General features: G+C 57.1%; 1 protein-coding gene across 1 annotated transcript in view; it reads right to left on the reverse strand.

The window, feature by feature from the left end:
- PGM5 (phosphoglucomutase 5) overlaps positions 1-12,494 on the reverse strand; it is an 83,300-nt gene that overhangs the window by 22,789 nt on the left and 48,017 nt on the right. Inside the window, exons 5-6 of the mRNA XM_045289364.1 lie at positions 8,549-8,664; positions 505-640 (exon numbers count right to left, since the gene is read on the reverse strand). Of these exons, the coding sequence (XP_045145299.1) occupies positions 505-640; positions 8,549-8,664 (252 nt within the window). The remainder of the gene's footprint in view (positions 1-504; positions 641-8,548; positions 8,665-12,494) is intronic.

Raw genomic sequence — 12,494 nt, forward strand, 5'->3', positions numbered from 1 at the left:
CCTCCACCTCCACCTCCACATTCTCCTGCTGGTGTAGTGGTTCCAAGTTGGGCTGCGATCCACATGGTTGGCGGTTTGAAGCCTCCAGCCACACTCCTCGGGAGAAAGACTGGGCTTTGGGTTCCCATAAACAGTGACAGTCTCAACACGCCACAGGGGGTTGCTGTGAGTCGGCACTGACTCAATGGCAGTGAGTTTGGTTTGGTTTTAACATCTTTTGCGCCTCCTGTCTCCCGTGCCAGGGCTGGGTGCTAAGTATCCACACCCAGCCCACCCCGGCACCCACACCTTCTCCAGAAGCTCCACAGACAGACGGAGGTGGCCGCACATGATGTGCCCTGGCTAGGAACCGAACCCAGGTCTCCCACCTGGCAGGTGAGAGTTCAATCACCACGCCACCACTGCTCCCTCGTAACCCGCCCCCCCACCACGAGTCTAACCCACCTGCTGCAGGAAGTAAGCACCTTCCCTGGGGTCCACCAGCGAGCCTGACCCTCTCCTCACCTGCAGTAATAGTGGCGGCCAAACTTGGCCCAGTGGTCTCTGACGATCTGCTCCACGCTCTGCTTGCGGGCGGCGATGATGGAAAGCCAGACCAGGACAGCCCAGAGGCCGTCCTTCTCCCGGAGGTGGTCAGAGCCTGGGGGACAGAGAGTCGAGCTGAAGGCTGGTTCCCGGGGGAAGTAAAAGCCAACCCGAGGAAGGAGACAGCATGGCTATCCGCTAGGGCATTGCGACCACAGTGCTATGCAAATAGCACTCACCTCTAGCTGTCTGCTGAGTCAGTCTGGGTAGACCAGAGAAACAAATGCATAGACACTCAGAAGGGTACAAGAAAGAGCTTTATATACAAGAGCAGTTGAACACTGAGAAAACATCCCAGCCCAGTCCAGATCAAGTCCATAACTCTGATATTAGCCCATATGTCCGATACCAATCTATAAAGTCCTCTTCGGACTCACGGAACAAATGTAATGATGTCAAATGCAGAATGATCACAGGCCAGTGGGTGCAGAGTCTTAAGGATCCAGTGGCGGTAGAAGCATCTCAGCGCTGGCAGGGGTCTCCACCTGGCTCCTCCAGTTCCCAGGGCACGGGGTCTACCAGCACAGTGCCATGTGTCTTGTCAGTAGAGGGTCTCTAGGGAGGGAGTCTTGAGTGCTGCCCGCAGAGAGTATCCAAGGGAGTGAGCAGAGAGAGTGTATCTCTCCTCCAAGGAGGGAAATACAGGAATTCCCAGAATTCTCAGGAGAAGGCCACGCCCACACAGAGGCTCATTGGCTGTGACCCGACTGACAGACGAGACTCCACCCCTTCACTCTTCAGGCTTTTAAGTCCCAGAGTGACACCGATGATGTCACCAGCACATCTGTGCGCCCCACACTCTCCCACGGAGGCGTTTGCATAACTGTGCCACCCTAAATTTTCTGTAAGGCAGCATGTACCTGGAAACAAGGGCACAGCAGAGCTTATGGAAATGCAAACACACCCGGAGGTGCGAGTTCTGTTATCTGCAAAGGGAGGGCCTCCGGTGTCTTTCACCTGGAGCACTGCGCTGACGTGGTGGGAGACCCTCACCCACTGTGTGAGGCAGACGCCCTCGGGATATGTTTGCGTTCCCAGAGACGTAGACGATTGGGAGTCAAATAAAGGAGCACAGACAGATTTCGATCCTGAAAACACGATGGGGTCAATGAGCCGAGTTGACACTGCGTCTGTCCAATGGTGTCATTCACTCCTTCCGCTGATTATGCCACAGTTGTTCTTAGTGTGGCTGGCAGCCGCCAAATCGGCCGGCAATTCATGCGGATCCCACGTACGATGGACCAGAAGGCTGCTTGATTGCGCGCCGTCCCTGTGACCAGCTGCAGATCAGCCTGTTGAGACCCAGAGGGTTTTCCTGGCGATGCTGGGAAGACAGCCAGGCCTTTCTTCCCAGTCTGTCTCCATCTGGAAGCTCTGCTGAAAACTACAGTGGCATGGCAACAGGCCTCCACTGGCAGATGGGTGGTGGCTGCTCATGAGGTGCCCCGGCCAGGAACAGAACCCGTTCTGAGCCCTTGTGCCATGCTGAGCACTAGCCTGGGTACCAGTGACACAGCTGTGTGCACACTCTCTTACTCAAACAGCTCGAATTCGCGCCCGGGAGCATTGGGGGCGGACAGACCCCCGAGAAAGAGACATAAACATCCACCAGGATTGCCCTCCCTTGAGACACACCTGAGCGGCAACACCACCCGTCAGCCGCGTGGGTGACGCAGACATGATCTGGGGAAGAGGTACCCGAGCTGAGAGCCAACAGATGCCAAGGCCCCGGGGCAGAAACGAGCCCAGGTGTGGGATCTCAGAGCTGCTGACAGAGAAAGAGCCAACCCCTCGGTGTGGCGTTTGCACGGATCATGCCGGTCCTCCGAGAGGGGAGCTCTGGATGGGGCAGAGGAAGGGAGGGGCTGGAAGCCATTGATGAGTGTGTCCATTAGCCAATAAGGAGCCCTGGTGGCAAAGGGCAGCCGTTCTAATCCACCTTCAGATAGCAGGGAGAAAGACTTATCTATTTACTTACTCTCACAAGGATGGCTGCTGTCGGTGCCATGGCGTATGTTCCGACCCATCGCGAACCCCAAGCACAATGGAAAAAACCATTATCACCCCCGAACTACCTTTAAAAGCGGTGAAACTATGGAAGTGAATGATGTATGAGTTATAGATCGAGGAAACTACTAAAAGGAAAAAAGGATCCCGAACATGACCAATGGTTCCCATGGGTGAAGGAGGAAGAGCCATTGTCTGGGGCCTGGAGCTGAAGTCCAGGGTGGTGGGACAGTGTGGGAAAGGCTGTCAGCAATGGCTGCGTGACACAGAGTCCAGTCAATGGCAATGAATTATATACATGTAGGCCTTGTGGAATAGGAGAAAGTTTCGCTCTGTATATTTTGGCCACAATTTAAATCGTCACACGAATAGTGAGTACAAGGGAAAAGAGTGTGTTCTAACGTTGACTGTGGTGGTGATGGCACGCTTCTCGATATGATTGGACTACTGGGTTCTATGTTATGTGGATGACGTGCCAATAAAACTGTTAAACAATAATAATTTTAAAAAAGAGTCACCATCCCAGAAGCCCACGGGCAGCTCTGCTGTCCTGCAGGAGGGCCACTGTGACAACCGACTTGGCGGCGTGAGTTTGGAGGGCCACCTAGGTCACTTCCACATGTGGAGACCGCCCCGTGCCTCCTCCGGAAAGTCTCTGGCTCTAAAGGACAGCTTCGCTGAGCGGGACTCAACGCCTGTGTGACGCTGTTCTCCGGAGGTTTGCCGCTGACTCTGAGTCTTCAGCGCGGTGGTTCTCAACCTTGCTCATGCCGCGACCCTTGCGTACAGTCCCTCATGTGGTGGTGCCCCCCAACCATCAAATTCTTTTCGTTGCTACTCATCAATGTAATGTTGCTACTGTTATGAATTGGGCAACCCCTGTGAAAGGGTCGTTCAACCCCCAAAGGGGTTGGGACCCGCAGGTTGAGAACTGCTGTTTCAGAGGGACGTGGGGCGGGAGGTCAGGGGGTGGGAGACCCTTGAGTAGACTGTGACTTCCAGTGGCCCTGGGTGACAGAGCAGAATCTCCCCAGGGGGGCGTTTCCTGGCTGTCCTGTTTCGGAAGCACATGGCTGACACTTCCTCCCCAGAAGCCACGCCCCACCTTCAGGTGGGCAGCTGAGTCCTGGCTGTAATCGCTAAGCGTTGGCAACCACGCAAGTAGCTGACTGGGAATGGAAGGGACCTCGGCCAAAGGGAGCCCACTGTCACCCTTGCTCCATTCACGGGATCGAATGTCACCCACTTTCCCCTCATTAGGCAAACCCGACCCCCTGGGGCCCTGCAGGAACTTAAAGGGAACCCGGGTTCTGTTCTCAGCTTTCCCTCGATAGAACACTTGGATCCGGAGGGACAGCGGCCACAGGGTCCAGCCATCCCCCGACCCCCCTGGGCTTCACACATGGTGATGGCTCCAGGCTCGTCCAGCGAACCCCAGCACTGCGCCGAAATGGATGGACTCTGAAGAGGCCGCTGCCCCTCGTGGCCCAGAGCCAGCCCAAGTGGAGGAAACTCCACCCAGAGAGAGACTTTCAAACCTTTGTCCTTTTACAGCTGGGAGTGGGGGGGAAGAAAGATCCTTTTGCAGATTACGGACTTTCCCGTGGGTTGGCATCCTGCTGAGTGACTTGGCCAGGAGACAGACCCCTCAGACCCCTGACATCTGGGAGATAAGGACAGAAGGACATTTCCAGACAGAAGGACGGAGTGTTCTTTCGGCTGGGTCCAAAGGAAGGACAGACGCTCGCCTCCACTTTTGTAGCCAACTGCACGGTGAAGTGCGAGCTCCCAAAACCAAACTCACGGCGTGGAGTCAATGCCGACTCTCAGGGACCCTGTAGGACAGGGTAGAGCTGACTGGAACTCTTTATGGGAGGAGGAAACCCCACCTTACAGGCCCACTGTTGGCCAAGGCTCATATTCGACCTACGAGCGGGTAAGGCTAGCATTGACTGCCTTTTGTTGCTCCTTGAGACGGGGCTGAGCGGGGCGCCCGGATGAGCACAGAGTAGAACTGCCCCTGCGGGTTTCCAACACACTAACTCTGACAGGAATAGGCCTAGTTTTTCTCCCTGAGTGGCTGGTGGTTTCAAACCATTGACCTTGAGGTGAGCAGCCCAGCCGGTAACCACGACACCACCAAGGCCCCTTTCTTGCACTAAAGTCAGGCTACAGAAGGCTCCTTCCTCAGCACTCATTCCATCTGAACTGGACATCCCTAAAGACACACTCAGGAAGCCACGTGACCTATACATTGCAAGCGTAATCAACTTCATAAAGAGCCCTGGTGGTGATTGTTGGGCTGCTGACTGAAAGGTCTGGAGTTCAAAACCACCAGTCTCTCCTCGGGAGAAAGATGAGGTTTACTACCCTGGAAGGAGTCACAGTCTTGGAAGCCCACAGGGGCAGTTCTACCCTGTCCTGCAGGGTCGCCACGAGTCAGAATCAACTCAATGGCAATGAATTTAGTTTTGTTTTTAAATCAACTTTATGAAAGAACACAGGTAGTGAGTTATGAGCTGGGCTGCTAACTGCAAGGCCAGCAGTTCGAATCCACCAACTGTACCTTGGGAGAACAAGGAGGCTGTCTGCTCCCGGAAAGATTGACAGCCAGCTCTACCGATGCTGAGTTTGTATGGGAGGGGTTGCCAGCTTGGTCCACCCGTGCTCCTAGGCAAGAGCCCAACTTCAACTCTGTATGTACCAGTGTCACATCATGTGTTTCTCTAGACGGCCCCTCAACAGCCCCACGGAGCAAGCCCCCCCAGCTCAGCCCCCGGTGGAGAGTCTGGGGAAGAGACGCTGCTTCTCCAGCCATCCTGAGCCGCATCTGGAACAGGAAGCATCAAGCCGGGTGCTGCCCAGTGTGCCGAGTGCCGGGGACCCCATGTGCCACAGCACCACAGTCTCACAGAATGACGCCAGCCGCCCAGCCTTCTGCGGCTCCTTCTCTGAGTGCATGGGTGTTCTTTACTTGGGCCGGTGATCCGAGGAGAATCTCAGCAAGGCTGCGCTCGATTCAGCTTTCAAAAGCTGGTTTTCCCTTTCCGGAAGCAGACAGCCAGGCCTTTCTTACACAGTGCCTCTAGGTGGAGTTGCACCAGCAATCTTTGCTTCAAAGGCAAGCAGGAGAACCATTCGCCCCAGCCGGGCACTCCTCAAACCCACTGCCATCAAGTCCACCCCAGGTCACAGTGACCTCTAGGACAGGTATGGTCAGGAGCAGACAGCCTCAGCTTTCTCTGGAGGAGCAACTGTTTGGTGGGTCTGAACTCTGCCAACCTGGCAGGTAGCGGCCCTACTACACCATGAGGGCTCCTTCGGAATGGCCACCCACAACCCACCACCATCGAGTCAACGCAGTGGGACTGTACCTGTAACTGCCTTCTTCCCATGCAGTGGCTGGTGGCTTCCACTGTCGAGAATGCGGATCGCAGCCCAAAGCATAACCACTATCCCGCCAGGGCCCCACAGATCTAGAAAAAGCCAGCTTGGGTGTTGTGTCACCAGGCACGGTGACGGGCGTATGTCTGAGGTGCCGCCCTCAGGGTGGGGTAGAGGTGACAGGACAGGAGGCTGTTCACCCAGGTCCTTCAAGGTCCTCCCTCCCCATCTACGGATAGGCCACTGAGCCTGCTGGACTGCGAGTTTCCGCCTGCAGAAGTCAGCTGGCCAGAGTAGACCCCTCCCTTTGTGGGGGATGGTTTTCAGCGTCCAACACACTTGTTTGTGGGTGGGGAGTGGAGAGAGGGAAGGTTCTAGTCTGGAGTGTGGAGCCCCTGCGTGGCCCCAACGCTCACGAGCCAGAGTGCTAACCGAGCAGTTGGAACATCAAGTCCACCCAGAGCAGGGGTTCTCCACCTTCCTCACTCCACGACCCTTTAATACAGTTCCTCATGTTGTGGTGACCCCCAACCATAAAATTATTGTCATTGCTACTTCCTCACTGCAATTTTGCTACCGTAATGAATCAGGAAACCCCTGTGAAAGGGTTGTTCGACCCCCACAACCCACAGGTTGAGGGTCGGAAGAAAGGGCTGGGGATCCACTTCCAGAGCTGGCGAATCCTTTGGAGGGCTGCTCTCTGACCCCAGGGTCACCATGCATCAGAATGGATTCCTGAGCTGCATTGGCCCAGGGCCTAGAGAGAACCTTCTAACCTTCAAGCCCACCCCCTGCCCCCCAAGTGGGGACCTTTCGGGAGCCCTGAGGGCACAGAGCCCTGCGCCCACCAGGAATGCAGAGCTTGGTGCCAGGGTGGCATGAAAACACGGCTCTACCTCTGGCTCAAGAGTGCCATGCCTCGGCCCAGGGCCAGGGCCAGGAGGAGGATGGGCTCCGGAAATTCCCGGTGGTGCTGCTGCCGGTGTCCTGAGCACCCGGCTGGGCAGGGGCTGGGGAGGGACGCCGTGTGCGGCCTCTCTCCTCCGCAGAGCCCCAGTCGGACAGCAGGACTCAGCCTTCCTGGGTAGGGCCTCGTAGACAGGCGGCCGTCCAGAGGACAGAAGAGCACACTGTGATGTCTCAGATTGAGCCAGAAGTAAAGCGTGCATCTCAGTGGCTGTCTGGTGATATCTCTGAGGTCCAACACTTGAAGGAATCCAGGTTTGCTCCCGTAAAAAGGAGGAGGAGCGATAAAACCCTCCTGGCTACGGGGTGCCCTTGGAGTCGGATGAGGGCAGCCCTCTGGGGGGAGCATGTGAAGACCAGGGCCCAGAGCTGGTCCTCGCAGAGGTGGGTCTGCTCTGACTCACAGTGGCCCAGCGGAAGTGCAGCCCCAGAGGGAAGCACAGGTCTCTGGGTGGTCATCCCGTGAGACCGACTGCCGGGGGCCTTGCCCTGTGGGGCCGCTGGAATGTCCACACTGCTGGCCCTATGCTCGATGGCTGAGCACCTCACCGCGGTGTCCCAGGCTCCTTACCAGTCCCCAGTGACCCTGGCGTGCAGCCCCGGCTGGCCCGCTGCCACCACAGCTTGGTGTGGGCAGCAGGGGAGGAAGTATTTCGGGCTGCCCAGTTCCCAGCCCGCGGGTGTTGAGTGTCACTGTGAGTGGGTGTCCCTGGACCTAAGGTTTCCGCGCCGGGCCCTCCCCGCGAGGAGCATGGCTTGTGGCAAAGGCCTCCTTCCTCCCTCCCTTCCCTCTGGCCAAAGGACGCACTTCTCTGCGTGGCCTGAGAGCTGTGGGCAGGCCGAGACTGGCTCTGGGGAGGGGCTCAGGGTGCTGTTGAGAAAATAGCCCCTACTGGTATTGGCCCTGGGCGGGGCCAAGCCCTGGGCTGTTGGGTAGAATGGGGCGGGACAGTAACCTTGACTCGGCATTCGATGGGAGCCCTGGAGGGTCCTGGTTACCAGATGGGCTGCTAACCGCAGGGCCAACAGTTCGAATTCAACCAGCTGCTCCTTGGGAGACAGAAGAGGCTGTCTGCTCCTGTAAAGATCTACAGCCTCAGAAACCCACAGAGGCAGTTCCACCCTGTCCTGTGGGGTTGTCAGGGTAGACTCCAAGACAGTGGGGGCTTATCTACGCCTTGTCCTGCATTTGATTGAAAGCTATGACAAGAGCCCCAAAGTAAGCAAAAGCAATCCACTGTTGAAGGGGAAGGCAGTCAATGGGCTCAGAGTGGATGATGGCCGACACCGGTTGATGGGCCCGTGTGCATTCAACACGGGATTCTCTCTAGTGATGCCACGTTGAACCTTCCCAGAGTGAAGGAAAGAGCGGGAAGCAGGGAGGGAGGAAGAGAAGGAAGGAAAGAAAATACAAAAGACAAAGTAACAGGCAAAAGAGATCTGCAGATCATAGCGAATTCCCAGTAGGTTTCTCTGGCTATGGGCCTCTGACTGTCCCCTCAGCCTTTGATTCACGAAGGTCCACAGATCCCCAACCCATGCTCGCAGAGCCCAGTGGCCTGGCCCCACCACCCTTCCTCCTAATACCCCCTCCCAGGAAGCCTACCGGTGCCAAAGCTCTCTTCTCCACACAGAGAGCAGCGCCCAGAGTCCATGAGATTCGAGAAGAACCTCCACCCCGCCGGGGTCTCGTACACAGGGACCTTCATGGACTTGGCCACCCTGCAAAAGAGAAGGCAAGACAAGTCAGCGCACCCTCCTCCGCTCCCCTTCCTCCTCGCAGACGGAGCCGTGGAGGCGCCGTGCAGGCCGCCGTCCGACCTCAGGGCTTCCTGGGCAGTGCCCAGGGTTCTCGGGACGTCAAGAACGCTACACTGTGCACCCCAGCGGCGCGTGGTGTTCCCTTTCCCCACAGCGTGGACCACGTGAGGTTGACGCTCACAACCTCATCGGTCCATCCCCGCCTCCCGCCGACATTCCATTTCATGGTGTGGGATACAGTCCCACGTGTAGAGCGCGAAGTCCGCCTGAGGACGGCGCCCAACAACTATTCACCATGTCTTCGCAGGGCACCTGTGCCCAGGAGTCCCCGTAGGTCCGACCTCCCGTCTCCCCTCCCCCTGGCATTGGGGTCTGGAAGGCTACTTTGGTCTGGGAAGCAGGAAGGGGTCCCCCCTGCAAGCAGACTTCACTCGGAAGTACTTCCTGGGGGGCCAGCCTGCGAGCTCACGTCAGTGGTCATGACAACCAGGCCCACCCCGTTGTCCACCAAAGCCGAACGGACAAAGAACACGGGATGGAGGGTCTAAACCACAGCAAAGCAAAGCGAAGACGTGCCGCGATCCAGTCCACTCTGACTCACAGTGACCCTGTAGGCCAGGGCGGATTTACTGCCCCCGGGGTCCCAGGACTCAATCTTTACGGGAGTAGAAAGTCTCATCTCCCGTCAAACAGCGTCCGATGAGCGAGTCCCTGCCGAGAAACACCTGCCTGCATCTCCCAAGCTCACGGCAGCCGGAGAACAGCCAGCACAAGACGCACACAGGCTGCCGCGGATAGATGAAATTCAGAAAATGGCCAGGCCCCCAGAGGTCAAGGGCTCTGCTTTGGGTTCCTCGGGGGCCACTTCCTCTGGAGACACCATGCTGTCTCCCTGCACACTGTGCTGCTTGGGGAGACGGGGAGATAGCAAAGCATGCTGGGGGATGGACAAGCTGGGCCCAGACACGGGCCTGCAGAGGTCTGTCTGCATTCTTTCATCCCCACATGTCACACCCCCAAGAGGAAAGCTGATGGTCCCAACCTCGGGGGTTACGGGTGCAGCCACGGACATGGGCCTGGTCCCGTGAGGGCAGCCTGGTGACGGGAACACAGGATGACAGGGCAAGAGGGAAAGGCACGTGCTACAAGGGCACTTCCTTTAGGTTTGCTCGGGTCCAGTGGGTTCAAACTGCTGACCTTGCAGTTAACAGCCTGGTAAGCCACCCACTCCGCCACCAGGGCTCCTTGCTCATGCCCAGTGGAGGCCAGTCTCTCAAACTCTCACCACAGGAAGATAAGCACCCACCTTCGCTTGCAGCCCCTATCATCCAGGTGCTCTGAGTTTCCAAACGGCGTTCTAAGTCACGTTCCACCAGGGCCTCCAGCCAGTCCTGTTCCAACCTGCTGCCCTCCCGCCCCAAGCTGACTGACCGGGAACCTACAGTTGAGGAAGGTGGGAACCCCACGTGATTCCTGCAGATGCCTTCCAAACCCACAGACACAAGTACCGTGCAGGAAGCTAGTCCTCACACACGCACTCCAAGTCCCAGGGTCCCGCAGGAAAGGCAGATTCTCAGTAGGAACCAGGCGGGAATGAGCCAACAAACCTGGTTTCAGGTTTCAGGTTTAAAAAACAAACACCTGTGGATCTCAGGATCTTACTTCAAAAGTCCCCTTCTCTCTCTCTCTCTCTCTCTCTCTCTCTGTGGTCTAAGAAAGATCCACCTTCCTAGAAACCATGAAAACAGCCCTCCCCCAACGTAGCAAACCAAACCCACAGCTATCGAGTCCATGCTGACTCAGTGACCCTGGAGGACAGGGTAGAGCTGCCCCTGTGGGTTTCCGTGACGGTCACTCTCAGCGGAAGTAGAGAGCCCCATCTTTCTTCTGGGGAGCGACAGTGGTCCCCCATCACCACTACGACACCCGGGAGCCCAGGGCCATTCCCAGAGCCATTTGTTTCCAGCCCGAAGCTCGCAGCCGGACTTGATCACCCACAAGCCTCCCCAGGGCCACCCACCCTAAGTCCAGGGTCCACGTGGATTTGGCACTTGTGGACGCGTTGGGGGACCAGATAACATTACAGCTCGAGGAAGGGCGTCTGAGGAAGGGTGTGGGCACGTGTATTTTCTGGCCGGAATCTTCCTGCAGGCTCAGAGCCAACTTGGCAGGTTCTAAGGGAGGGGAGATGATTCTCAGCTCCCACCCTTCCTTCTTAATCACCGCCAGGAGCCCAGCAAGCTGAGGGCCGGGGCTGGACCAGAAGGGACCGAATAGTTTTACAGCCATGAGCCACAGCTGCAGTTCTGCAAGCTAAGATACCAGCATGGGCCTGCTGGGTGCGTCCCAGGGTCAAAAAGGAAACCTCTCCCTCCTGCCGCCCTCTCCAGGGCTTGGGATCCACCCCAAACCCGGCAGCATCCAGCAGAGACCATATGGGCCCTTGGCAGGAGTCCCTGGTGTAAAAGCGCCAACTGAGGCTGTGTCTCTGAGGGCCTGCACCCCTCTTCCTCCTGCTGCCTGGGAGCCAGCATGGCTAGGAAAGGCCAGCGTTTGGAGAAAAGAAAGGACACCAGGCTGGGCCTCAGTTGTCCTACAGCTGTGAGGGAGCACAGGGCATGCCGGGCATGAGCTTCTCCAGAGAGAAGGCTTCAGGCTGGAAATGGCCCCACCTCAGCTCCCCCAAAGTTCCCCCCAGGCGCCTCTCTCAGCCCTCTGTTCGCCTCACAAACCGGAGCGCAGTGCTCTCTTCTAAATGGCTCACTACTGCTTATCTCTGGTTTCCCAGCACTGCTGCGGCCAAAATACCTTACGTGGGTGATTTTAAACAACAGATGTTTATTTTCTCAAAGGACCAGGCCTAGAAGTCTCCATTCAGGGCACCAGCTCTAGGGGAAGACATGCTCTTTCCGGGCTCTTGGGGGAGGACCCTTGCTTCGGATGGGCTCTGAAGTTGAGGTTTAGGACATACCCTATGAGGGAGCACTTTAAAGCGTGGAAAAGCAAGGACACTACTTTGTGGACTGAGGTGGGAATGACACGCCGTGGCTTCGTCACTCGCCTCCGCTGAGAGCTGGCCACGGAATCAGGAAGACCGAGGAAGAATCGGGGTGTTGGAATGGTGGGGCTGGAGGAGAATAGTCCAAGTACCAAGAGCGGCCCAAAGAGCCGGCAAATATATTTGGGAGAAGCACGTCCAAGGATCGAGACATTTAGTCCGTGTTGTCGGGAGCGACCCGTCAGTGGAGAAGGACAGCGTGCCTGGCATGGTGGAGGGGCAGGGAAGAAGAGGAAGGCTCCCAAGGAGGTGGATGGACGCAGGGGCTGCAGCCACAGGCTCAGGCGCAGGGCCGGGCAGGGTTTCCTTCTGCTGCGCAGACGGTCACCATGGGTCGGAATGACTCAGTGGCATCTCGCAACCACACGATGGCTCAGGGTCAGGCAGACTTCCGTTCTGCTGTATGTGGACATCGGGTCACTGTGAGTCGGAGCCAGCTCAACGGCACAGCCACAAGGTGACGGGGTCGCGTGGACACTGCAGAGAAACCCTGCCTCCTTTAGCGCGCAGCCACAGACATGAAACTCACAGATGCTGCCCTCGGGTCCATCCCTACTCACTGCCACCCTTCAGAACTGCCCCTGGGGTTCCGAGGGTGTAGTATTAAATATAAAAAATAATGACGCAGAGGGAGGTGGGGGGAGACCAGCCCCCACCCGCTGCTACTCATACGAGTTCAGTAATACTACTTCTGGGTTCAGTAATGCACAATTGTACGGTTGAGATATATAAG

The sequence above is a fragment of the Echinops telfairi genome, unplaced genomic scaffold (genome assembly GCF_000313985.2).
Source record: "Echinops telfairi isolate 266 unplaced genomic scaffold, ASM31398v2 ScPeMD7_25;HRSCAF=90, whole genome shotgun sequence".
Lineage (NCBI taxonomy): Eukaryota > Metazoa > Chordata > Mammalia > Afrosoricida > Tenrecidae > Echinops > Echinops telfairi.